The sequence below is a fragment of the Engystomops pustulosus genome, chromosome 5 (assembly GCF_040894005.1).
Source record: "Engystomops pustulosus chromosome 5, aEngPut4.maternal, whole genome shotgun sequence".
NCBI classification, from domain to species: Eukaryota; Metazoa; Chordata; class Amphibia; order Anura; family Leptodactylidae; genus Engystomops; species Engystomops pustulosus.
The window spans coordinates 193,246,553-193,274,478 of NC_092415.1; the positions used below are offsets into that span (position 1 = coordinate 193,246,553).

Below are 27,926 nucleotides of genomic sequence, written 5' to 3' on the forward strand. Positions count from 1 at the left end.
TTCAGTGCATTAGCCCGTCTGTTGGAACTGCCTCAATTAACAATGTAAGTGCCAGGAGACTGGTGACCAATGTGAACAGCCATTATTAACCTCTTAAAAGGAAAGGTAAAGAAAGGCATATAGAATCTGTAGCGTCTTCATCATTGGTTTATGCTGCCGGGCCGGCCAGGAGTCATTGTTCATTTACACCGTGTGATGTCTATGTTGTATAACTGCTTTGAATTAGACCCATCAATGCGCTCGATACAGACCACCCAATGCTAAGACCCATCTCTGTGTAATACTTGATTCCCCCTGTGGTGGCGCTGTAGAAATACTGAGCCGTTATTACCGTGATTGTCCTCAGTGCTGAGAAAGGGAATAACTTACTGCTTAGATTTTTGCGAAGAAACCCTTTAAACAAGTAGAAATTGTATGTAACAGGTGTAAATGATCCAATATGCCATAAAATTTACAAAAATAACTTACGACACAAATTTTCATCGATGCCGTTGGGGCAGTCCTTCGTGAAATCACAACGCTTTTTCCATAATATGCAGTTTCCATCTCCACATGAAAAGAAGCCGAAAGGACACTGGACAAAGGTGGCTACAGAAAAACAGACAAAATCCCAAATTGAAGTAAATACAGAACATGTATTCTACAATAAATGATAGATCGGAATATTTTATTCATCTTTTATAAAACTCTGCATTGCATATTAAATCAATTGGCAAGTAGGTGTTACCAGTTGGAGCAGTTTCTACACACTCCAACACTGTCCAATTGAGAAGTGGAATGGTAACACCTTACAATAAGAGGCATCCCAGATATAGTCATCCAAAAAAATGAAAAATATATTTAGCACCAATTAAAAATTCCCTGTTGGTCACAAACAGGCACAGGACGCACAGCTCTGCATTCACACACAGCTCTGCTTCATCGAGTCACTCACTCCTACAGCCCTGCTACATCTATTTATTCACACATAGCTCTGCTACAGTCCTACACTCAAACAAAACTTTGCTATATCCATACACTCACATACACCTCTGCTTCATCAAGTCACTAACCCCTACACACAGCTCTGCCACATCCATTCACTCACACACAGCTCTGCTACATTCATTTATTTACACACAGCTCTGCTACAGCCATACACTCACGCAAAGCTTTTCTTCATCCATACACTCACACACAGCTCTGCTTCATTGAGCTATTTACTTCTACACACAGCTCTGCTACATCCATTCACTCACAGACAGCTCTGCTTCATCAAGTCTCTCACTCCTACACACAGCTCTGCTACATCCATTTATTCATACACAGCTCTGTTTCATCTCCATTCATGGAGAGGGCGAGAGCAGTGCAGAGGTTCTGGTCTCTCAGAAATCGGGTGAAACTAGGGGCGGATTAAGACTGCCATGGGCATTGGGCTGCATGAATATTATAGCCTCTTCAAGGCTGGAATTCATTGACTATATAAGGTATCAAAGGAATCAGCTTCTTGGGGAATGAAGGATGAATCCCTTTTGCCTAATTTCAATATGTGGTTTTAAGGACCTATGGAGGACCTGCAAAGGTTCTGAAATGGCTCTTGTGCACATGTGTATTGAGAGCAGGAAAAGATAAATCTTGGGGGTGGTTTGGGTGGCCATAGGACCCTGTAAATATATCATATTGTGTGTAATATGACACATGCTGTAAATGAACCAAGACCATGGTTTCCGTTCTTTTGCAGGCTCAGTAGTTGAGTACATGGAGCCCTCATTGTACCTGAAAGTCTCCTATCGGTGACACAATCCTGGGTAATAGTGATGTCATCGATAGCGACCAAGGCCTGGGGTGACAGAAGTGCGGCTTTCACAATGATCTGCAATGAAATAAATAGAATTGATATTGTATCACATCCTTGTCCTTCTAGATCCACCACATCATGTAACACATAGTATCGACTCACAAAGAGGTCAGAAGAAATGTCACTAAGAATTCCATTGTTTTGAAAAAAGTGATGGAATCACCAAATGCACTCCGACATAGGGGCTGGACAGAAACCCTTGGTCAGGTGTAGAAGAGATACTGGGGCAGATTTACTTACCCGGTCCGTTCGCGATCCAGTGGCGCGTTCTCTGCGGTGGATTCGGGTCCAGCCGGGATTCATCAAGGCAGTTCCTCCGCGCGCCCACCTGGTGGCGCTGCTGCGCTGAAAAGCATCGGAATTCCCTGGAATTCACCGAGCTGGACCAAGTGAAGGTAAGCGCGTCCCAAGCGACACTTTTATTGTTTTAAATGCAGCGGTTTTTCCGTTCGGGTTTTCGTTCAGCCACGCCCCCGATTTCCGTCGCGTGCATGCCAGCGCCGATGCGCCACAATCCGATCGTGTGCGCCAAAATCCCGGGGCAATGCAGGGGAAATCGGCGCAAATCGGAAATATTCGGGTAACACGTCGGGAAAACGCGAATCGGGCCCTTAGTAAATGACCCCCACTATCTCTGACTTTGGCTCTTAAATCAGGTAAAGGTCAAGATCCAGGAATTCATACTTCCGGCATTGACACTATGGGGCAGATTTACTTACCATTCGCGATCCAGCGGTGAATTCGGGTCTTCAGGCGATTCACTAAGGCAGTTCCTCCGACGTCCACCAGGACGGTTTTTCCAGCGGCGTTTTTTCCGAATCCGTCGGGTTTTCGTACGGCCACGGCCAATTTGAGTAACACGTCGGGAAAACGTGAATCGGGCCCTTAGTAAATGACCCCCTATATGTTGATCCTTAGTTCCAAGATTGTGAAGGTTCACAAGAACAAGGTCCTGCAAGAGTCCACTTTGAGTGGAATAGTGGTGGGAATGGTTTGCAACCTCTCTGATACCTTCCATGGGACTGGCGTATAAAACGTTGGTGTGCATACATGTCCACCTTCCCATTAGGATGAGGGAACTTTTTGATCCCATGATGGGACCACCAGGGAAGAACCTAAACTTCCTGCTGCCTGAGGTACCCTCTCTGACCCATCCAATAATAATGTGTTTTTTTAGTAAATGGGTTCTCCATGCAGTGTCTCATACCCATGATGGCATCAGGTGAGAAGAGACACTATTTTTAAGTGGCAGGTGCTACATTGTGGCCCCTGATGCTGCCCTCCATCTTACTGCAGCTGGTGCTGCCTGAGGCGAAAGGCTCAACTCACCCCATGGCTGGTGCAATCCTGGAAACCACCTACAATCAGACACTTACCTCTTCTATGTTATTTCTAGGACAGTGCCTTCAAGGCTAGATTGACAAGATGATGTTTAGAGGATGGTTGAGCCTCTGTACTACCAAACTGTGCTCCATGTGGTTCTGTATCACTTTAACGATCCAACATCCAATGGAGTGTGACTATTTTCAGTCATATTCATATTGATAAGAACAGGGCCGGCGCCAGCACTGGGAATACCTGGGTAAGTGCCGGGGCCCAGAGCTGCTGGGTGGCCCAGATGAGGAATCCATAGGGGTGAGGGGGACTTATAAAAAATAACCATGAGGGGGCTGTGTATAAAATAACCATGAGAGGACTGATTGGTATAATGAACTGGGGAATATTTTACGGAACAGGAGAGTGTTTTAATTTCTGAATTTTTAGTGCCGCCACATGAGGTCACTGCAAAGGGGCCTACTGAGGCTCTCTCGCCCAGGGGCCTTCTGACACCTGGAGCCGACCCTGGATTAGCACAATAAAAGTCTTTAAAGGTTTTTATTTGGAATCAAAAGAACATGGAACCTCAGAAGTTTTTTGATCCGGTATTACCACGTTGTAAAACACTTCTGTACAATGGACCCATGAGCTCACACCGCCCTTTGTTCTTTCACACCTATACACATATATACTAAATATTCTCGGATGCAATATTCGTCCATATGGCTGACAGTACATTTATAGAAGAACACACTTAGATAAACCTCACTTCTAGATTTTTGTTTCTGTAGAATTCTGGCGTTTAGCACTTCATTGCGCGCCAAATATTACATCATGTCACGGGTTGATGGATGGGTTTGATATACTCTCAACAGATTGTTTAGAGTGCATTAGCTACTTAAATTAATGTGTGCCATATTGTGTCAAAAATGGAAAATTGTTCTGCGCATAGAAAGATGAAGACCATATGTAACGCTTAAAGCTCACGCTCAGACTCAGAGTCAAAATTTAAAGGGAATGTGAAGCGGCTAAATATGGGATGTATTACTTAGGAAAATATGTGATAAACTGATAATAGATGGAATGATACAATTAGAGACTGTGTGGAGGCTGATATCAGATATACAGTGTGTAATGCACAAGAGGGGGGTGAGGATAAAAGGGATCAGTCCGGAATTGGGTAAATATTTTTGAGGTTTAGTGGAAAATCAAAATGTGAGATAAACCAGTCCATAGAGAACTTTGAGATTTTATCGAATATTCCTAGAATCCATTGAATGAGAAAAAGAAGTTGGTCTTTAGTTACTTAAAGGGAACCTGTCCCCACATTTTTCACAAATAAAGTTAGTGGTTGGTTCCCATAGAGCACTAGCAACTAAATGACACCCTTCTTTTCGCTAAAAAAATTTTCCCTCATATCCCCATTAAATCAACATTGTTATCATACCTTGGACGAGTCGAGGGGGGAGAATCCAGGAGCTCCTACCCATGTCCTATGTCTCTTCTCAGCATTCAGCATTTACTGGCATGTGACCAGAGTGATGTCATCTAAGGTCCTTTTACCCCCTATCATTTACACCCCGTGCATGTATCTGATCACATGAAATCACAGAATGCCTCCGTGGGGGAGGAGCAAAAGTCCATGAAGGCATCCTGTGATTTCATGTGTTTAGATACATGCATGACCTGCCTTTTAGGTTATGTCATAAAGATGTCTGCCATATTGGATCAAGGGCAAGTTTTTCCAATGAGAATGTAGTGATTTAGTATATCAAAGAAGACCAGCCTCAATAATCGGTCAGCACAATTATATTATCAATATCTCTTATGCTGCCAAAGTTATTAACACAGAAACAACGACTGGAAGCGTTCCCTGTGATACACAGCTACAGTACTTGATGTTTTGTCTATGTTGCTGACCACAGAGATAAAGGCACTGGATCTAATATAAGAACCATCATGAGAACATATAGGGGAACATATACAGTACAAGCCTTACCTGAGCTGTGTCCAGTACATTACTCTTGACAGTAAAATTTGCCTCTGTCCATGTGAGGTCGGAGGGGCCGGTGACCTCATGCAGAAGTTCCAGTTGTTGAGTAACTGATGTTCTTGTGAATATTAATATTTTACAGGATTCCCGCATCTGGTACCAAAACTGCATCTAAAAAAAAACAAAGAAATTTGTAAGCCAAGTGTAAAAAAAATATTAAAGGGGTTGGCCACTTTACATGAATCTTTTTTTGTAATGTGTGTGTAAGTGTTGGGGGGGCAGGATATTAGGTAATTTACCAATATACATCTAGTAATAGTTCTGCTCCACTTTCTTGATATGTAAAGTGAAGCCTCCTGTCTGTTACCTCATCAGCCAGAGATTCCTGACCATAAAATGGCGGCAGATGGAGGGTCATGTGATGTCTAACTGTCCATGAGCAATAGCCCTGCCAGGAACATCTCATAGTATTCATGAATATAAGGTCTTGGCAGGGCGATTGCTCATGGACAGTTAATGATCATATGACCATCTGCCCCCTCCCTCATACTTATACACACATTACAAAAGACATGAGGTAAAGTGGCCAACCCCTTTAATATTTAAAGGGATTTCCTTACATCGTCCAGTGTAATCTACATGATAGCGACGTGAGCCTCTAATCCATATTCCTGCCGTTGTTTTTCAACCAATTCTCAGCTCTTCTTCGCATTTCACCAGAACACAATTGATCACAGTATGAGAATCCATCGGCCCCGGACGACTTACTGAGAATCTAAATACAGGCGAGTGTAACGGGATTGAGCAATTTAAATAAACAGTAGGGATTTCCTGTTTTCTCAAGAATACAGCCACTCGCTGGATGAATATTTTAAATTATTCATCCTGGAATAAAGAAGTTGCATCTATTCTCCGGAGCTGCCGGTCGGCATTTTACTACTTTCCATTTTCATTGAAATCAGAGATTTTCCTGCTCGGGGCTGAGCCTCCCCTAATTCACAGAGCGAGGGTGACTCCTGCCCTATAAAATGCATTAGAAACAACAATGGCAGAAAACATTGTCGGCAGTGATTACTCATCATAGATCCCTTCCCTTTAATCACCGCACCGGCGCCAGTGTACTCCATCCATGGGGATAGTTTTCCGAGAACTTAAAGGAAAACTACTTTCAAAGGAGTAAATTCGGCTATCACGTAGTCGTGTCCCTGCGCTCCCTCTGTTTGCTTTTCCAATGTGACTTTTATACTTTATCGTCTAATATCTATGGACTTAAACTGATAAAATTCAAATTGTGTGCAAGACTCCACCCATTAACGTTATTGATATTTTCTATTGAAGGGGAGGAGCATAGAGACGGGAGACCCATTTTTCCAAAACCGATATACAGTATCAGCTTTGCTTATATTGATGGTTCATCATTAGTAAAGAGCGGACCCAGGAGGGTAAACCTACTGCTGCCACTGATTGTGTGTCATTTGCATAATTTTAAAATCCTTTGTTTGTAAAATTAGGGACCCTAAACCAACTACAGGTTCTTACAGACCTTTGGTTTAGGGTCTCAAATCCATCTGTATTAGGGCTGTGAGTGAGCAAAAGTTAAAATAATAATCTTTTGTTATCACCTAGATGTGAGTCCAATGAGGCACATCGGACTCACATCCCAGATCCTGAAACATTGAAATTTCTTATTTGCATATCTCCACCCACTAACTGATTCGCTTCGGGATAGGAGCAGGAGAATGGGGGCTTCGATAAGTATGGCTTATTGTTTAAGGAAATCTACCATCAAAATCCATCCTGATAAACCAGGGACACTTCCTCATAGATCCAGGCACCGGGACTGTGGTATCTACTTATATTTATTATCCATGGCCTCCTTCCTTCTAATATCAACTTTTAAAATTATTCTAATATGCCAGAGTTACCTGAGCCCTTCTGTGATGTAGCATCACGACTGTTCACACTGTGCAGGAGTACAGGAGTGTTGAGGAAACATGGGGAGGGGGAAACAGTATAACAGCCTGTGAAGCTACTGCATGGAGGGAATGGCCACAGGAGCCCTTCCGACTCATTTGCACAATTTTAAAACTTGATTTTAGAAGGCAGGAGGCCATGGATAATAAATATAGGGAGATTATCACAGTCACAGTGCCTGGATCTATGAGTAATGTCCCTGGTTTATCACAATGGATTTTGATGGTAGATTTCCTTTAATATGGTGCTGAAAGTTCAGTTGTATCCAGGTCCAGGAGCTTTAGAGTGACCCTAAGGTGTTACCCCCTGTAACCAGCTTTTAATCCATTAACCTACCAGACACCTTCACGTAAGGTACTAAATGTTCTTTCTACAAAAAAATCACCTCAGCAGTCAAATGCACATAAGCTGAGAAGAGTCACTTTTTGCCTGAGATAAGTCATGCCAAGAGGCTGAAGCAGTAGTGTCACTTCAGAAGCTCCTGTCGTAGGTCCTATAGCAACTAGAAACATGCTTTGTGCCATATTAAAGATAAAAAATCTCACTGTTCAGATCTCATCAGGGTTGAGGTTCTCTGATATAGAGAAATTTAGATATCGGTAGTTAAATTCATAGGCAGGAATGGATTGTTAAAAACAACTTGCATTTCCTATTATATCTTTCCTATTTATATCTCGGGTTCTGTAGCTCACAGAACCACAATTCAATTGATGTCATTGGAAAGTTGAGATTCATATCTTTAAAATGACACCAGCACCATGCACAAAATTGACATTAGTCTGTAAATACAGTGTTATACATCTATCTAATAAATCTGAATATGGTACATAATATTTTATCATTTCCATTTCTAAACCAAGGTGTAACATGTAATAAAGGAGTGAATATAGGAATGAAGAACCTTCCGCCACCTTTTTATAGATGAAGAGACCACAGGAAATAAATTACGTCACATTTTCTAGGAAAAACCTGCGGCACAAATTTATCAAGTCCTTCGCTACAAAGAGCGTGAGATAATGATCTCTTTAGGTGATGTTATTTTATGGAGGTGGTTCATCATGGCAAATATATCCCTGGACACGTCCGTAAATCAGTCTGGTAGGAAGGGATTGGATGCGAAGGATTATCTCTAATGACAAGATGTAATCCCAGTGATTGATAAAATCCCAAGAAAATAACATTTGTTTGTAGTGGGTTCACTTTGTAATAAATACATTCCATGTACACATATATACCAAGTATACATAGTGATATAGCAATATAGCTATCAATACAATAGTACAATGCAGTATGGATATCAATACAATAGTACAATGCAGTGTAGCTATCAATACAATAGTACAATGTAGTGTAGCTATCAATACAATAGTACAATGCAGTGTAGCTATCAATACAATAGTACAATGTAGTGTAGCTATCGATACAATAGTACAATGTAGTGTAGCTATCAATACAATAGTACAATGCAGTGTAGCTATCAATACAATAGTACAATGCAGTGTAGCTATCAATACAATAGTACAATGTAGTGTAGCTATCGATACAATAGTACAATGTAGTGTAGCTATCAATACAATAGTACAATGCAGTGTAGCTATCAATACAATAGTACAATGTAGTGTAGCTATCGATACAATAGTACAATGTAGTGTAGCTATCAATACAATAGTACAATGCAGTGTAGCTATCAATACAATAGTACAATGTAGTGTAGCTATCGATACAATAGTACAATGCAGTGTAGCTATCAATACAATAGTACAATGTAGTGTAGCTATCAATACAATAGTACAATGTAGTGTAGCTATCAATACAATAGTACAATGTAGTGTAGCTATCGATACAATAGTACAATGCAGTGTAGCTATCAATACAATAGTGCAATGCAGTGTAGCTATCAATACAATAGTACAATGCAGTGTAGCTATCAATACAATAGTACAATGTAGTGTAGCTATTGATACAATAGTACAATGCAGTGTAGCTATCAATACAATAGTGCAATGCAGTGTAGCTATCAATACAATAGTACAATGCAGTGTAGCTATCAATACAATAGTGCAATGCAGTGTAGCTATCAATACAATAGTGCAATGCAGTGTAGCTATCAATACAATAGTGCAATGCAGTGTAGCTATCAATACAATAGTACAATGCAGTGTAGCTATCAATACAATAGTGCAATGCAGTGTAGCTATCAATATAATAGTACAATGCAGTGTAGCTATCAATACAATAGTACAATGTAGTGAAGCTATCAATACAATAGTACAATGTAGTGTAGCTATCAATACAATAGTACAATGTAGTGTAGCTATCAATACAATAGTACAATGTAGTGTAGCTATCAATACAATAGTACAATGCAGTGTAGCTATCAATACAATAGTACAATGCAGTGTAGCTATCAATACAATAGTACAATGCAGTGAAGCTATCAATACAATAGTACAATGCAGTGTAGCTATCAATACAATAGTACAATGCAGTGTAGTTATCAATACAATAGTACAATGTAGTGAAGCTATCAATACAATAGTACAATGTAGTGTAGCTATCAATACAATTGTACAATGCAGTGTAGCTATCAATGCAATAGTACAATGCAGTGTAGCTATCAATACAATAGAACAATGCAGTGTAGCTATCAATACAATAGTACAAAGCAGAGTTGCTAAACACATTTACGGGATAAAAGTCAAATCAGTGCCTCGCTGAACATATTGACCCATTGCCCCCCATATTTTACAATAAAACACAAATTTAAAGGGGTTGTCCGCTTTCAGCAAATAATTGATATTCTTTGTGGAATGAAAAGTTATAACATTTTCCAATATACCGTACTTTGTGTATCAATTCCTCATGTTTTACTACATGCTTCTACATGAAGCTTGTTTGTTTACTTCCTGTGGATGAACATGAAGGATTATCCTCCATTAATCGTGCCCTCCCCCTCCGTCACTGATCTCAGTATTCTCAGACCATACATACACATATCACTACTCTGCTTGCTGCCATTCTATAGGGAGGTTCAGGATATAAAATGCCCACCAGGTCATGTGATGTTATACAGGTGCACAGCTTGTTATATCCCTGGTCATGTGATGTCACACAGGTGCGCAGCTCATTATATCCCTGGTCATGTGATGTCACACAGGTGCACGGCTCGTTATATCCCTGGTCATGTGATGTTACACAGGTGCACAGCTCGTTATATCCCTGGTCATGTGATGACACACAGGTGCGCAGCTCGTTATATCCCTGGTCATGTGATGTCACACAGGTGCACGGCTTGTTATATCCCTGGTCATGTGATGTCACACAGGTGCACGGCTTGTTACATCCCTGGTCATGTGATGTCAGGCAGGTGCACGGCTTGTTATATCCCTGGTCATGTGATGTCACACAGGTGCACGGCTCACTATATCCCTGGTCATGTGATGTCACACAGGTGCACAGCTTGTTATATCCCTGGTCATGTGATGCCACACAGGTATGCCGCTCGTTATATAACTGGTCATGGGATATCACACAGGTGCACAGCTTTCTATATACCTGGCCAAGTGATGTCACACAGGTGCACCGCTTGACCAGGCTCGTTACATGACCAGGGATTAAAAGAGCCATCCACCTATATGACATCACATGACCAAGGATATATAATGAGCCATGCACCCGTGTGACATCACATGACCCGGAATATGAAAAGCCTTGCACCTGTGTGACATTACATGACCAGTGATATAATGAGCCGTGCACCTGTGTGACATCACATGACCAGGGATATAATGAGCCGTGCACCTGTGTGACATCACATGACCAGGCAGGCAGTTTATATCCACAAGAAGTAAACAATGAACATTCCTATAGAATGGGCAGAGTGGTGTGTATGTGTATGTATGGTATGAGAATACTGAGATCAGTGACAGGGAGGGGGGGATGATTAATTGAGGAAAATCATCGCAAACTGAATACAAACTACATACAACTAGTGAATATTGGTTATTATTATTTTAGGATTTTAACAACTTTGCTTTTAAAAATCTGAACAACTATGAATGGAGATTGATATTACCTGGCACTGAGCTTCTCTAGAAGGCTTTACCAAAAAGTTACTCTCCAGCTGTGACGATGGATTGGCCTCTCCAGCCTGATGGTCATGTCGAAAGTAAATAAAGTGCCCTAAGAAGTAAAGAAAACTCATTAGTGAAACATATGTACTGTCATGGGTGTCCCACAGGGCCGGATTATAGGGAAGGCTCCAGGGGCGCGTGCCCAAAGGCCCCCACCACTTTACTTAAAAGGGGCCAGCCACTAGCAATGTCCAACAGTCATCTCACAACGGTGGTGCCACCACGTGGAATGTGTGTCTGTCTCCAGGCTGTGACCATGGCTCACTGTCTCTGTCAGTGATATCATGCCGTAAAACAGCACCCAATCACATTATGCATGCAGGGTGCTTTTCAGGAGCTGCACTGCATGCAGAGTGACTGTGTGGGACTGGGTGCTGACTAGGACTAGTAGTCAGTACTACTGCCACTGTGCCAACTTGTCCAGCAGCCAGGCTATTACCACTGCCACTGAATATTCATCATAACTAAGAATAGTAACGTGTTCCTCTGTCTGCGCTACATTCAGTGGGGGCCCCCACCAGATTTTGTGTCCAGGTGCCTCCACCTACCTTATTCCAGCCCTGGTGTACCATATACACAGAGCATGTGACTTGTTCAAGAGCGTAAGAAGATATGGGCCTAAGAAGTTCCATCATCTTGGTTTTCGGGATTATAGACAGGACTTCTCCTGACCAGAGACCAAGGTCCTTAGCCCAGTACTTGATTAAGGATCTCCGATCTTCAATTTATGACCTATCTGAGTTTATTTGAATGGCACCAAGAGCCCGATCCCCTACAGGCACAGTTCTGACTTTGGTGCTGCCCACTCAACTTACTGTAGTTTCTCGATCTTTGCATTTGAAGACCTTCTCTTATTTTATGAGCATAATGTATGGGTCATCCAGAACCAAGACATCTTCTGATCGGCACCACCATAGTCTACGTGATGGTTGTGTCACTAATATTTTTTCATATTCAATTTTTATATTAAGATTTTTATAAATTATTATGACTTTTTTTTCCATCTGTCTATATGAAATGTGATGATTTCACTCAAGATGTTATACAGTGATATTACCGGCTGTTGGGTAGAGCAACGCGCTAACGTGTCTTGACAATTTCAAGGTTTTCCGAGTAGTTTTAAGAAATATTGGAGCTCTTGTTCTACAGGATCCTAAATTATACAATGTCAAGAGGGAGCCGCGGGAATGTAATATTAATAGTGTTATGTATAATTAAGTAACAAGACTCCGGATCACACGTAGGAGATGTAGACCAGTCCTGGAATAGTTAGTGGTAAGATCATACCGAGCACGGAGGAGGTGACGTCCCCAGGAGGTAACGACGGAGGAACCAGTGAATGTATTATAGAGGATGAACGGTTAGAAGAGAAGTCTGGGAAACACACGCTGACTTTTTATTTTGTATTCTGTATTTTTCGGACTATAAGGCGCACAATAAATCCTTTGATTTTCTCAGAAATCAAATGTGCGCCTTATAGTCCAGTGCGCCTTATATATGAACCGTACTTACAGACAACAGCTGCCTTAAACTGTGCACAGGTCTGCCACCTGCTGGTCATTCATCCTTATAATCAGGTGCGCCTTATAGTCCAGTGCGCCTTATATATGAACCTAGACATTTAAGAAGACAGGCACAAAGCCCGTGTGCCCGAGTTCCTTCATCCGTCGCTGCTACCCCGAGGTCCGCCGGAATTCACCTTCTTCTTCCTGGTGCATGTGAGTGCTTGATTTTACGACACAATTCTTTTTTAAATTCGGGGGTTTGTCAGAATCCGTCGGGTTATCCAACGTCCACGCCCCCCGTTTTCTGTTGCATGCATGCCGGCGCCGATGTGCCACAATCTGAGCGCGTGTGCCAAAAACCTGGGGCAATTTGGCGCACATCGGAAATATTCGCGAAACCCAATGGAATGGCGGGTTTTTCCCTGCACATAATTTTACTTACTAGAGTCTCAGTTCATTTAGATGGGGAATAGAATTAATAACATTTTGTAGCCCATAGCGATGTCTCTGAGCAGTGTACATATATATATATATATATATATATATATATATATATATATATATATATATATATATACAAACCAGGATCCATTCACCTATGCTATTCTGATTCACTGCATTCTGAATACTGCCACTACTTTATAAAACGTTATTTCACATTACCTGGCTCCTTGCCAGCAGCATGTAGTGAGTCCCAAGGAAAGGGGCGGGTTGTAGCTGCAGCAGCCTGTGTGTGCTTGTTGCTCAGTCTCCTCTCCTCCACACTGATCTAGCATTGATCATGCAGGGGAGAGAGGAGAATGGAGTGAAGGAGAAGAAGAATGCACAAGAAAACTGAGACACAGGCTAAAGCTGCTCCTCCCTACCACACACACCACACACTACTGGCAGGGAGCCAGGTAATGTGAAATAAAGTTTTATAAAGTCGTGACAGTATTTTTAAAATCAGCATAGCACAGGCTATTGGAACCTGACTTCATTAACCCCCACAACTGTTCTGTACACCAGATTTAGTAAATCGGAAAGGCAGACTGTGGGGAACTACAGAGAGAGTTCTTACTCAAGCAATGCTTTTCTGTTTAAAACAACAGAACCCATTATGAATGCCGGGACCTCACCATATTTTGTACAATGCATATAAGGCTTGTGGTCAAAAAAGTTAAACTGTTGTTTCTAAACCATCACAACTAGAAATCTACCATCAAAATCCATCGTGATAAACCAGGGGCATTACTCATAGTTCCAGGCACCGGGACTGTGGTAAATCTTCTTATATTTGTTATCCATGGCCTCCTTCCTTCTAACATTTTTAAACTTATTTTAAAATTATGCTAATGATCCTGAAGAGCTCCTAGAGGAGTAACCAGCTATATGTGCTATATGTGCTATAGCTTCACAGACTGTTATACTGTCTCCCCTTCCCTCTGCTCGCTCAATCTCCCTGCAGCAGAGAAAGTTTGAGGGAGAAGTGCTCCTGTACAGTGTAACAGCCTTTGGTGCTACAACACTTTGTGGCTCTGATAAAAAAAAGCAAGCCCTACAGACTCATTAGCATAATTTTAACAGTTGACTTCAGAAGAAAGGAGGCCATGGATAAAAAATATAAGAATATTACCGCAGTTTCAGTGTCTGGATCTATGAGTAATGTCCCTGGTTTATCAGGATGGATTTTGATGGTGGATTTCCTTTAATAACCACAATGATCTTTTTGCCTGCATATTGATGATTTCTTCACCTTCTTCTTCCCGGCGTATGTAAGTGTTTGGGCTTGCTAAGTTCGAATTAGTCGGATCGTCAAATGGCTGACCCCACCCCCACCCCCGATTTGTGTCGCATGGAAGCCTGCGCAGCTGTGCCAAAAACCGATCGAGTGCGCCAAAATCCTGCCGCAGACACTTGCTACATACCTGTCCAAGCCGTGCAGCTCCTGAAAACGGTGCACAGTCTGACAAAAGTGCGATCCGCGACCTTAGTTAATGAGCCCGAATGGGGCAGATTTACTTACCCGGTTCATTCGCGATCCAGCGGCGCATTCTCTGCGGTGGATTCGGGTCAGGCCGGGATTCATTAAGGCAGTTCCTCTGACGTCCACCAGGTGGCGCTGCTGCGCTGAAGAGCATCGGAACGCACTCAAGTTCACCGGCCTATTCCTAGTGAAGGTAAGTGCAAGCTCCGCGACACTTTTCTTTTTTTAAATGCGGCGGTTTTTCCTAATCCATCGGGTTTTCGTTCTGCCACGCCCCCCGATTTCCGTCGCGTGCATGCCGGCACCGATGCGCCACAATCCGATCGCGTGCGCCAAAATCCCGGGGCAATACAGGGGAAATCAGGGCAAATCGGCAATATTCAGGTAACACGTCGGGAAAACGCAAATCGGGCCCTTAGTAAATGACCCCCAATATGTTTCACACAGATATTCCAGTAACAAGAAGTAATATAAGAGGAATAGTATACACAACTTTATTGCCGATAAGGGTATGAGAGTCCCAAAAAATAGTTTGGCCATCGATCTTCTGTGCTGTATTATTTATAGTCATTTGCTTTTACCTTTCTAAGCCGTTCCTGACTCACACAACAGCTCCCCGGGATCATAAATAAATGAGAATTCATCTATGGCAACAACACAATGAATATTCCTTCCAGATCCCCTACAGTAATATCTAATTTATTGGACAAGTTATTTTATTTCTCTTCTTAACACCGGTGCAGATAGTTATAGATGAACAACGCGGGTTTTATGTACTTGTAGCCAGATTTTATACATCTTTTACCTCTCTCTGCCCTGAATACAATGATTTCTTTACCATTTTTTCCAATGTTTTCAATTCTTCCGAAAGCAAATAAGTTGAAGAAACGACTGGCATATCGCTGCCTGATTTGCATATTCTCCATTGTCTTTTATAAAATTTGCTAAATTGCTGTTTTTCTTTTATTTTACTGAGTAACTGATAAAAAAAAACTTTTTGCGAGACTGATTATCTGCTCGGTAAACAGGTAACGAATTAGTCCAATTATAGATAGTGTAGTAGTCAGGAAGCTACTTCCTTTTTGTTTGATGGGTGCCCTAAAAATAAGCCTATTGTAGGGTTTCCTGCTGCTGAGATCTTCGTTGGGGTCTGGAGACAGGGGAACTTCAGGATCGGAGCAGGAGGAGGAGCTGAGATGAGTATGGATTGTTTTTTAAGGAAATCTATGAGAATCCTGCATGATAAACTGGGGTAGACATAAGTGGACGCAAACTTTTATTTCGGGTCCGTCCCGCGTGACCTGGGCATTTTGCCAGACAGACAATATGGCAAATTGACACCCCTGGCCAACCAACCATGATTGTGATTGGTCTGAGGTGTCCCCTTGGCCAATGACCACCATGATTAATTGGCTTGGGGCATAAATTTGCCGGATTGGCTGTCATTGGCTGATGCACCTGAACATCGGACCCAAACAAAGGGTTCAGGTCCGCTCATCTCAAACCATAGATCCAGGTGCCCTACCTGAGGTAATCTTCTTATTTTTGTTATCCATGGCCTACTCCCTTCTAAAATCAACTTTTTAAATTATGCTAATGATACAGAATTGCTCCAGGGGGAGTTAACAGAGTCCCTCCATGCTCTGGCTTCACAGGCTATTACTCAGTAAAACATCTCACCCTCCCTCATGCTCCCTCAGCCTGATGTAATCTCACACAGGTGGAAGGGGGAAGTGCTCTTGCACAGTGTCACAGGTTGTGGAACTACGGCTCTGATAATGCCCACAGAGCTTTTCTGGTTCATTAGCATAATTACTAAAGTTGATTTTAAACGTAGGCCATGGATAACAAATATAAGATGATTACCACAGTCCCGGTGCCTGGATCTATGAGTAAGTGCCCTTGGTTTATCATGATGGATTTTGATGATAGATTTCCTTTAAAGGGATTACCCAGTAAAAATAATTATATTAATGATAACATGAATTAATTATATTCGTGGTGCTTTACAGGGGGTGAGTAAAATAATCAATCACTACTTCCTGCTCCTCCTTTTCATGGTTACCTACTCCATCAGACTCCATGGGTCTCTCCCGACACTCCAGGAAACACTAAGGCCAGTTGTTCACGAACAAGTTTGTCCCAACAAACTTGCCCCATGAGCATGTCATTTCAGCTCAGTAGTTCAAGATTTGGTCTAGTCAATCCTGCACGTGCACGGAAAGAGTTTGTTGGTGGGCAACCGGTCTAAGAGAGGTCACAATCACTAGTTGGAGCCACAACCTGCCTCGGCCAGTGGGTTACAGACTTGCCCATCCTAGTGGAGCATTTGCTTACCATTACTCGTACTGGTTGTATGGTCTCTGGTGATATCATGGTGTCCAACAGTTATTTTCCAGCCACCGTCAGGGTTATTTTGTGGTTTCCAATCACAAAAACCCAACTCAAAGTCACATATGTTCCAAGTTCCTGAAGAAATAAAAAGAATACATGACTATCTATATTTTAAGGGTTACCATACCCTACATTGGTCAATGTTCAGATGCCTTTGGATGGATAACACAATTCTTCCAACTTTGGTCTTTTCTACAGTCTTGGCAATTGGAGTTCAAATGGTGGTCGCCACAAGTTTAGTGGCCCGTCTCGTCATGTCATGGTGTAGTCATTTTGATTAAAGATGTGGTCATGCATGTGGAGCTCTCCGTTGACTCCACTTCGCAAACTTGTTTTTTTCCATTGACTGAAGTGTGCGACCACAGATCCATTCATCTGGACAACACAACCCCCCATAATCGAGATCAGTGGTCTTGCCACATGTTGGGCCCCATGGAATCTTATGTTTGTCACCATCTTGTAGCCACGTTATAATTATTGGTTGTGAAGCAACCCCTTTAAGATCAACTAAATTGTTTAAATACTGATCAAAAGGAATAGGATTTACCGAAATTTTTAGATCAATACATTTAAAATTATTGTTATTTTGAAAAGTTATAGCAGATCTACCATCAAAATCAAGGATGATGAAACAGGGGCAGTTTTGGTCTTTGTTTTTGAAGTTTTTCTACAGTTTTGCCAATTAAGGTTCAAAGGCTAATCTCAACAAGTATAATGCCCCGTGTCATCTCATCATGGTCTAGTGATTAGGGATGTGGCCAAGTATGTGGAGCTCTCCATTCACACCAATTCATTAACTTGATTGTTCCCATTGACTGAAGTGGAGACCACAGATACATTTATATGTACAACAGGACCCCTCATAATCAAGACGAGTGGTGGTGCTAAAGTTTGTCCCCCAGTGGTCTTATGCTTCTTACCATCTTGTAGACACGTCATAAGCATTGGTTGTGGAGAAACCCCTTAAAACTCAACGTACTGGTTTAAATATTGATCAAATTGAATCATTTCTTTCAATGATCTCGAAAATCAAGATATTTAAAATTATTGTTATCTTGAAAAGTTATAAACAGTTAAAGGAAATCTACCATCAATCAATCCATCATGATAACCAGGGACATTACTCCTAGATCCAGGCACCGGGACTGTGGTAATCTTCTTATATTTGCTATCCATGGCCTCCTTCCTTCTAAAATCAACTTTTAAAATTATATTCATGAGCCAAAAGGGCTTTGAAGGGTGTTATCAAAGCCACTCTGTGCTTTAGCTTCAGAGGGTGCTACACACTCATTGAGTAGTGAAACTTCCTCTGCTGCCATGAGATTACATCAGGCAGCAGAAGGGGAGGGTGAGACAGTGTAAAAGCATGCAAAGCTACATAACGGAGGAGCTCTGGTAACGCCAGAGCCCTTTTGACTCATTAGCATAATTTTACAAGTTGATTTTAGAAGGAAGGAGGCCATGGATAGCAAATATAAGAAGATTCACACAGTCATGATGCCTGGATCTATGAGTAAGTGTCTCTGGTTTATCAGGATGGATTTTGATAGTAAATTTCCATTCAGAACTCAGGTTAAAGGGAATCTGTCACCACATTTGCAAATATACAGCCAGTTACAGGTTGCTATAGAGCTCTATTCACTGACTTACCCCCTTCTATTAGCTAAAAATTGTCTTATATCTTATATCTCATATCAGAGTGGGCGTGTCATGCTCAGCTGGCCCCTCCCAGCTAATACTCCCCATGCCTTATGCCTGCTTACTGGTCACAGTTCATGTCATGTGACCAGAGTGACATCATCTCAGGTCCTTTAGCTTCTTAATAATAGCACACTGAACCCCTTGCATGTATCTGACCACATGAAGTCACAGCAGCCTCCAATGACTTTTACTCCCTCTATCCTCCATGGAGGCTGCTGTGACTTCATGTAATCACATACATTACGGCAGATTTACTTACCCGGTTCAGTGGCGATTCAGCGACGTGTTCTCCGACGCTGATTCGGTTTCTGCCGGGATTCACTAAGGTCGTGTGCCCGATGTCCACTAGGTGTCGCTGCTGCACTGAAGTCCGCCGGAGTTGTATGTGAGTGCTATCCTTGCGACACAAATTCCGTGGCTTTCCTGAATCCGTCGGGTTATCCCACGGCAAAGCCCCCCCCATTTCTGTCGCGTGTAAGCTGGCGCCGATGCACCACAATCTGATCGCGTGCGCCAAAATCCTGGGACAATTCAACGCAAATCGGAAAAATTTGGGTAACCCGACGAAAATGCGCGATTCGGACCCTTAGTAAATGTGCCCCATTGTGTACAGTTTGCTATTCTTAGAAGTCTGAAGGACCAGTAAAAATGTCACTAATCACATGTCAGGAATGTAACACAAGGCCCCGTGTAAAAATATTGACACAATGGGGCAGATTTATCAAGCAGTCTGAAAGTCAGAATATTTCCAGTTGCCCATGGCAACCAATCACAGCTCAGCTTTCATTTCACCAGTGCTCATGAATATTTTAAAGGGGAGCTGTGATTGGTTGCCATGGGCAATTGGAAATATTCTGACTTTCAGACTGCTTGATAAATCTGCCCCAATATTTCCCATTTGTACATAGAGCTTTATATCTCTGTAGTTGAATATTAGCAGACGCTCCCTAAGTAAAAGGAGGCAGAGCAGGGATTTGAAGAGACACAGATCTGTCAGTCACTATAAGGGGGTGTGGTTCACTGCCAGACGGAGAGAGAGAAGAGTCACAAACACCAAACATGAGTCAGAAAAGCAAATTTGCATATCATAAAAATGTCTGTAATTAAGGTACAGTGCCCCATTGGCAGCTAATTTTAGGTGATATGGGGAGGACTTGTAACCCTTTATTGGCAGAAACTATTAGTCCGGGGGGCAATATCTGGTGACAAGTCCTCTTTAAATTATTTAAGGATCAAGTGCAAATTTTAGTAGCACTGGAGATACTGTAAAATCTTGCAGATCTGTGTTTTTCTGTAAAGTTGTCAATTTTGTTTATTTTTTTCCCATAATCTAGGTTTTGGCAAAAACAAATGTCATTAAATCTATCTCTGGCTTGGCGGCTGATTTTATCCTACATCTAAAGCTACAGTGACTGTTTCCCATGGATTATTGTATAATTTGTGGCACGCTCACCGAAAATAATTAGTTGACTCCAAACAGCAAATATGCATTCAGAATATTTACATACATATTAAGCTCCGCATCTCACACTGTGCGGTAAAATGAGGGATTGCTTCTGATATGCAACCAGTACATCACTCGCTGCTCCAAAAACTCAGTTCATTTTCATTTTACTGTAGCTCCTGATTTTATGCCTCAAATGAATATAGTTGGATGATTTTGAGTCTTAATTCACGCTTTAAAATGTGTGATACTGTACGATTTCCGCTGTTGTGTCTGAGGATTAAATATGATAGAAGTAGAGAAGCTGAATTCTGTAGGAATGCATAGGAGAGATGGTGAGTCCTAATTACTCTGCCTAGACACAGTGATTGGCAGTGAATTCCTGACTGCTCCACCCACACACCATGATTGAGAGTGATTTTGTGATTTGCCCGCCCACATACAGTGATAGACAGTGAGAGTCCTGATTACCCCACCCACACACAATGATTGACAGTGAGAGTCCTGATTACCCCACCCACACACAGTGATTGACAGTGAGAGCCCTGATTACTCTGCCCACACACAGTGATTGACAGTGATTTCCTGACTGCTCCATCTACACACCATGATTGAGAGTGGTTTTGTGATTGGCCCGCCCACATACAGTGAATGACAGTGAGAGACCTGATTACCCCACACACACACAGTGATTGACAGTGAGAGTCCTGATTACTCTGCTCACGTACAATGATTGACAGTGAGAGCCCTGATTACTCCACCATCACACAGTGATTGGCAGTGAGAGTCCTGATTACTCTGCCCACACACAGTGAATGACAGTGAGAGTCCTGATTACCCCGCCCACATACAGTGACTGACAGTGAGAGTCCTGATTACCCTGCCCACATATAGTGACTGACAGTGGGAGTCCTGATTACCCCACCCACACACAGTGATTGGCAGTGAAAGTCCTGATTACTCCCACCCCCACACACAGGGGCACATGTACTTACCTGTCCGGAGGAGTGCACAGAAAGTGCATTGTCCGACAATAGTGCACTCTGCCGCAATTCACTAAGATTGTGCTGATTACTTCGCCCACACACAGTGATTGACAGTGAGAGACCTGATTACCCTGCTTACACACAGTGATTGACAGTGAGAGTCTTGATTACTCCACCCACACACAGTGATTGACAGTGAGAGTCCTGATTACTCCACCCACACACAGTGATTGACAGTGAGAGTCCTGATTACCCCACACATACAGTGATTGGCAGTGAGAGTCCTGATTACCCCACACATACAGTGATTGGCAGTGAGAGTCCTGATTACCCCTCCCACACACAGTGATTGACAGTGAGAGTCCTGATTACTCCACCCACACACAGTGATTGACAGTGAGAGTCCTGATTACTCCACCCACACACAGTGATTGACAGTGAGAGCCCTGATTACTCCTCCCACACACAGTGATTGACAATGAGTCTTCATTACCCTGCCCACATGGGATTTAATATTTTTTCATTGGATGTTGGTATTATTACAAATCAAAATTATTTAACATTTTTACTCTTTATACAGACAACTAAGTCTAATTCAGAATGAGACATACTTGAAATTTCTTGGTCTTCATCAGTCCCTTTGCTGCTGTCATTTAGAAATGGGTCACCATTGTAGTGCGTTCCATCAGAAGAACTTGTTCCAGAATAATCTTTACAGCCAGAGCATCTGAAATCATCCATGGCAATGAACCCAGAGATGTTCCTCATTGTTCCTTCAAAAACAAGCTGGAATATACAATTCGTGTGTTACTATTAGGATGTTTCTCTATTAAAAAGCTTTGATTGGATTCGAAAAACATGGCTGCACCATATACCATATTTCAGCTCCAATGAAGTAAATAGGGTTGAGCTGAATACCACAAACGTATGACACTAGTTTTAGGAAAAAAATAGGCATTGTCTCAGAGCAGAGGAGAACGGCTGAGGATCCAGGGGGGGAGTTTGCATTTTGGAAGCCCTATGGCCCCCCTGGTGCTGCTCATCTCCTCCTTCTTTAAATTTAATTAAAACTAGATAAACTAGAGGAGAAGAAACTAGACCTGGTGGAGGAGGTAGTCTGGCCTGACAGCTCTACATAACACAGAGGGATGGACTGGGAGGATGTGGATCTTCATCTCACGTCACTCTGGTTCCTTGAATCGCTCCACTGTGTAGGACTTCACCTTGGTGTGGAGAACAAATAGATCTTCAAGGTAAAGCACCTCCTCAAGTAGCACTTGCAGAGCTGTAGCTCTAGATCATGACTATGCAGATCTCCAGGGTCAATGCCTAATGCTGTCTGCAGGTCCAGCCACCCAACCACACCCCCTTAACCAGAAATCACGCCCAGTAGTGAAGTATAATACAGGCGGTTTGGGCGGTAGCCAGGGGCCCAAGACTTCTAGGAGGCCCATGGCCACTCAAACCACCAACCAGAAGGAGCTACTGAGAAGGACCTTCACCCATGAAATCCTTGTACATCTGTTCCTGCTCTCAATACACATGTACACAAGAGCCATTTCAGGACTTTTGAAGGTCCTCCAAAGGTCCTGAAACCACAGATTGGAAGCAGGCAGAAGGGAAGCATCCTTCATTCCACAAGAAGCTGATTTTAGAACCTTATGTAGAAGTTGACTCCAGACTTGTAGGGACCATAATATTCATACAGCCCAAGGTCCATGGCAGTATTAATCAGCCCCCACCACACCATTTCTTAAGACCACACTCCCTTTTTTTAAACTGGAAACCTGCCGCAGGTAATAAATTAATTACCCCAATAGTCCATATATGTTGGATTCATTATACTGATCGTCCACTCAATACCTGCAAGTCTTCCGAGCTCTCTGGCAGATACACTTCTCCTTCCACCCACTGGCCTTCGGTGGACACATCTTGTTCAAAGAGTATTATTTCTTTCTGAGAAGATAAAAATGATTCAGGGTGCAAAATTGACATTAAAGGGGTATCCATCAAGATAAGATTCCTAAAAGTACAACATTTCACAGATATAATTCCAACCTGTCTTTTTCAGTCTTGGTATTTATAATTTGCTTGCCCCTGGATCCGACCATAAATCTTCTGACTATGGTCGGATTCTTCTCATGAATAGCTTCTCTTGTTTGCACACTGCAGTGCTCTCTGCATCCTGCCCCTTGCATTACAAGATCAGCTCGGACACAGGCACTTCCTAGCAGCAAGCAACAGTGTGCAAAGACTTACTCTAGAAGCTAGAGACAGATAAGGTCTTTATCTGTGAGGAAGGCATAAAGCTGATCTGACCCTGTGTGTGTTATAGGTGAGAAAGCAAAGCTGAAGTGTGTCATTGTGTGTTCTATCTATCTCATGGATCTCATTCTCATCATATCTGATCTGTCTCATCTCTTTTTCTATGTTTTAGATACTAGAAGAATGTTCAGAAGCTCAATATAAGTGAAGATAAACCCTGAACCCTGATAATCTAAGCACATTGTCAGCACACAGCATCTCATAGCACAGAGGAATCATGAAGTGTGCTTAGAGAGTCCCCACCCACACTGTAAAACAGCAATAAAACTGAGTAAAATTGTAAAGAAATGGATTTAAAAATGATCTTTGTTGTGTAAACATCACTAGGGGATTGAAATTTGAGAACTTTCTTTCATGTGCAAAGCTCTTTAACACCAACCATTGTATGTTATACCTTATACATGCAGATAATTATGGTCCCTAAGCTCTCTATTATTTTTATGGCCCCTCCAATTGTGTAAAATTGGTAGACAACTGATACAGGCTGCTACATGTTCTGTAAAACACAAAAATCCACTGATTTCAGGGGGGAAAAATGGGATAATATGGTTCTCAGGCAAACTCTAAAATCCATACAATATATTTAGTGGTTTCATAGAAGATGCGGGGCAGAACTCAAGTTTCATTTATCGAGATTGGCACAAGATTGTAGTGCCCTTCTGTCGATGAGAAGCACTTGTAGACCTGTATACTCTCTACAACTAGGTCTGCTCCTAAATTATTTTATTTTCGGGACAGGATCATCTATTTAAAGGTGTTGATCAGGGATTATAATTGATGTCGTATCCACAGGACTGTCCAACCAGTCTGTGGTGTTATGTCCATCATAAATAGAGTATGGATCTGGAAGCTGGTGGCTCTATGTATGCCCTTTGTAGTGGCTCGTCTCCTATTGAGGTTAATGGGAGACACAAATGTAGTTACAGCTTTTGACCACTACAGAAAATATGGAGCCAACTATTTCTGGCTTTGTACCATATTTTTTGGACTATAAGGCGCACCGGATTATAAGGCGCACCATCAATAAATTGCTGCTAAAAGGTCTAGGTTCATATATAAGGCGCACCGGATTATAAGGCGCACCTGATTATAAGGATGAATGACCAGCAGGTGGCAGACCTGTGTAGAGTTCAAGGCAGCTGTTGTCTGTAAGTACGGTTCATATATAAGGCGCACTGGACTATAAGGCGCACCTTTGATTTCGGAGAAAATCTAAGTATTTTTTGTGCGCCTTATAGTTCGAAAAATACGGTAAATTAGTGTCTGGGCCAGGCCTCACTCTGCCCCCTCCATGATTAGACATTGATGGCCCGTCACTTGTAATTTCTGTCCAAGCCTCTAAGAGAAATCAATAGAAAACATGTTGAACATGAGTCTCACATTTCTAAAAACACTCGTCTCAGAGTGAATTAAACCCGAGGACTTAACAAGGGCCTCTGCCAATTGCATATTTATTACCTATTGTAGGTTATCAATTTTGTAAAACCAGAGAACTCCTTTATATTTTATATTAGGGCCCCCTGGGTACACCAATGCAGCACGACACATCCTGTCACTTTTGGAACCCTGTGGTCCATGTGGCAGTGTGTGCCAGCAGGGGGGAGATGAACCGAACCCGGTGGTGTTCGTGGTTTGAGTCTACTCAACACTAGTGATGAGCAGTAGCGCACTACCCAGGAGCGATGTGACTATATCCTTAAGGTTCACCTCAATCAAAAAGTTTTCTCAAAATACCTCAAAATATTTGGATGAATAGAACGCTTTTCATTGTTCTTCTGCTCCTACACTCGGTGTTATTTTTCTCTTATACACCTCAAAGCAAATAAATTCTGTCGGCAAAGAAAGTGCTTACGGTAACACTTCTATCCTCTGGAATGTTCTATTACTTTTTCCTGCTTTAGCAGTGAATTCCAGCTGAGTAGAAGCTCCGAGGAGTCCCCAGCAGTTAATGGATTCTTACCTCATCCAAGTAGAGCAGAAGCCTCAGACTCTGGTCTTCCTCGATCACGTATCGGAAGTGAAAACGACAGATATTGCCTCTGCTCCTGTGAAACGGTGAGCTTCTTAAATAAGCCCTTTTCTGTAAATTGTCGCGGTTCCCATCAACAAACAGAAAATCTCCTGCCGTGACAAACAAGATAGTTAGATGTCAGAAATGTCAAAACATGAGGTCCCAGGTGGCCGGCCGCTACAGACTAGAGCTGCTTCCACTGACCTCATATTCAAATGACGTCTAACTCATATAATCTGAAATTTGAAAATATATAATATTATGGGTAACAAACGGTGGCAAATTCGCTATTTCTGAAGCCCCAAGCATGGTTGTCCTAGAAATATGCATTTTAGCTCAGGATGACAGAGCAAAGAGTCTTGAGGACCCTAATACAGGTCAAAGTGCGTGGGTCAGCATCCTGCAATCGCCCACTGCCCCCAATAAGGATGTTTTTTTTTTTACAACATGTCCGGAGAGCAATAGCATCATATCATTTATGGCTTTTTGGACATAGAATATGTTACGACAAAAAAGAGTCTGATAGACGTTAGATAAACTAGATATCACTTTCAAAAAAGGGTTAGCCTTCTGTCCAGAGGAGCCCTATGCTGTACCTTCAGGCCCCAGTCTAAGGTCGAGTTGCGAAAAGTAGAGGGTACCTTAAAACCATTCTTTCCTCACCCTTCTCCGGCCAGTGTTGCATTCTGTTACAGTTTTTTTTACTGGTTACTGAGCAAAAAGTAGGGAGTAGAAAGATATATCTTAGCAGTTTTTCCTTATCTATATATATATGTGGCGTTTGGTCTTCAGTGAACTTGCAACTTTTTGAAACAAAAGTTTCCAAAAGTCGTAAGCTGTTTTCCACGCCTGGTCAGGGTCAGCCATAGAGTTGCGTAAATTTTTTAAAACTTTTTTGCGTCATTTTAAGCAATATTCGCTACTTTCACATGTGGATTCAGAGGATAACTCATGGAACACTAGAAAACTAGACGATGGTGAACTGTGAAGGGAGTTGGTAATGAGAATATTTATTAATACTGTATGGGTGTGCGTTTGCATATGTGAGATCTGTATATGAGTACTCCTATGTAGATTTTCTGCATAACATTATCCAGCTGTAATGGTGACTCTGGATTCCGGTATGACAGAGGTGACAATGCACCCGAAAACTCCAGTCCCCAACAACGCTGCCTGCTTGCCTCAGCATTTCCTAGGCAATACAGGACAACCATGAAGACGGTCCCTCCCTATGCCACATAACAAAAACAAGAAGACAAAGAAACAGATAAACACAATAGGGATGGTAAACAATCCAGGTCACAACCGAGAACTGAAAAAGTATATAAGGTACAAATTGCATACACAAAAGGATAGTCAAGAACAAGAGGCAAATATTAGAAGTACAGAAGTATAACAAGCAAAGCTCATAGAGCGAATAAAGCTATCAAGAAACTCTTTCCTACGAAGACAAGATTCTAAAATATTCAGGATAACAAAATTACACACTCTCCAATTCAATATAACACACTGCAGACAATATAACACACTGCCTCTCCCCCTGCATTACAAGATGAGTACAGACACAAGCACTTCCTGCTGGCAAGCAGCAGTGTGCAGACACTTTCTCTACAAGTTTGACGTTATAGTACTCCCGAGTACACCGATACCCTACATGTGGTGGTAACCTGCTGTATGGGCGCACGGCCGGGCATAGAAGGGAAGGAGGCGCCATCCAGATCAGATTTGCATTGTACATTGTACAGGCTATATATTTTTTTCTTTTTTTAATGTGCACCTATAGGGGCTTATTTTTTTGTCACATGAGATGCACTTTTCTGGTACGTAAATTTTGGGACATCTATAGCTAATTGATGAGATTTTATTAACTCTTTGTTGGTGGAGGAAATGAAAATGAATTTTAAGGAAGATTTTTTGGGGGTCTTTTTTGGCCATTTACCATACCAAAAAATAGTATATCATTTTTTTTCTATGGGTCACCATGATTACGAAAACACCACATTTATATAGATTTTTTTTCAAATTTTCAAATAAAAAGTAACTTGGCGAAAAATGTTGTTAATATTAGCATCACCGTCTTTCATATGCATAGCTTTATTTTTTCCGGCTCGTACGGGGTCTGAATACTGGGAAGATTGGGCAGCCCCGGGGTACTTGGCAGACCTCGGGGCTGCCCAGAAGTGGATCGGATCCCCCGGTAAGCGGTATGGGGTATCTGATCCATAGGGAGAACACCCTTACACGCCATGGTCATGCTTGACCGTGGCGTGTGAGGGGTTACCACTCGCGATCGGCTGACAGGCGCTGCTTCTGGTGCCGGCTCTGTTCGTGAGCAGGTTC

The 27,926-nt window shown here is 42.2% G+C and overlaps 1 protein-coding gene across 1 annotated transcript in view; it reads right to left on the reverse strand.

Moving 5' to 3' along the window:
* MALRD1 (MAM and LDL receptor class A domain containing 1) overlaps window positions 1-27,926 on the reverse strand; it is a 235,355-nt gene that overhangs the window by 175,458 nt on the left and 31,971 nt on the right. Inside the window, exons 4-11 of the mRNA XM_072154795.1 lie at window positions 25,536-25,696; window positions 23,114-23,206; window positions 21,862-22,036; window positions 17,063-17,194; window positions 11,197-11,303; window positions 5,154-5,318; window positions 1,756-1,852; window positions 469-588 (exon numbers count right to left, since the gene is read on the reverse strand). Of these exons, the coding sequence (XP_072010896.1) occupies window positions 469-588; window positions 1,756-1,852; window positions 5,154-5,318; window positions 11,197-11,303; window positions 17,063-17,194; window positions 21,862-22,036; window positions 23,114-23,206; window positions 25,536-25,696 (1,050 nt within the window). The remainder of the gene's footprint in view (window positions 1-468; window positions 589-1,755; window positions 1,853-5,153; window positions 5,319-11,196; window positions 11,304-17,062; window positions 17,195-21,861; window positions 22,037-23,113; window positions 23,207-25,535; window positions 25,697-27,926) is intronic.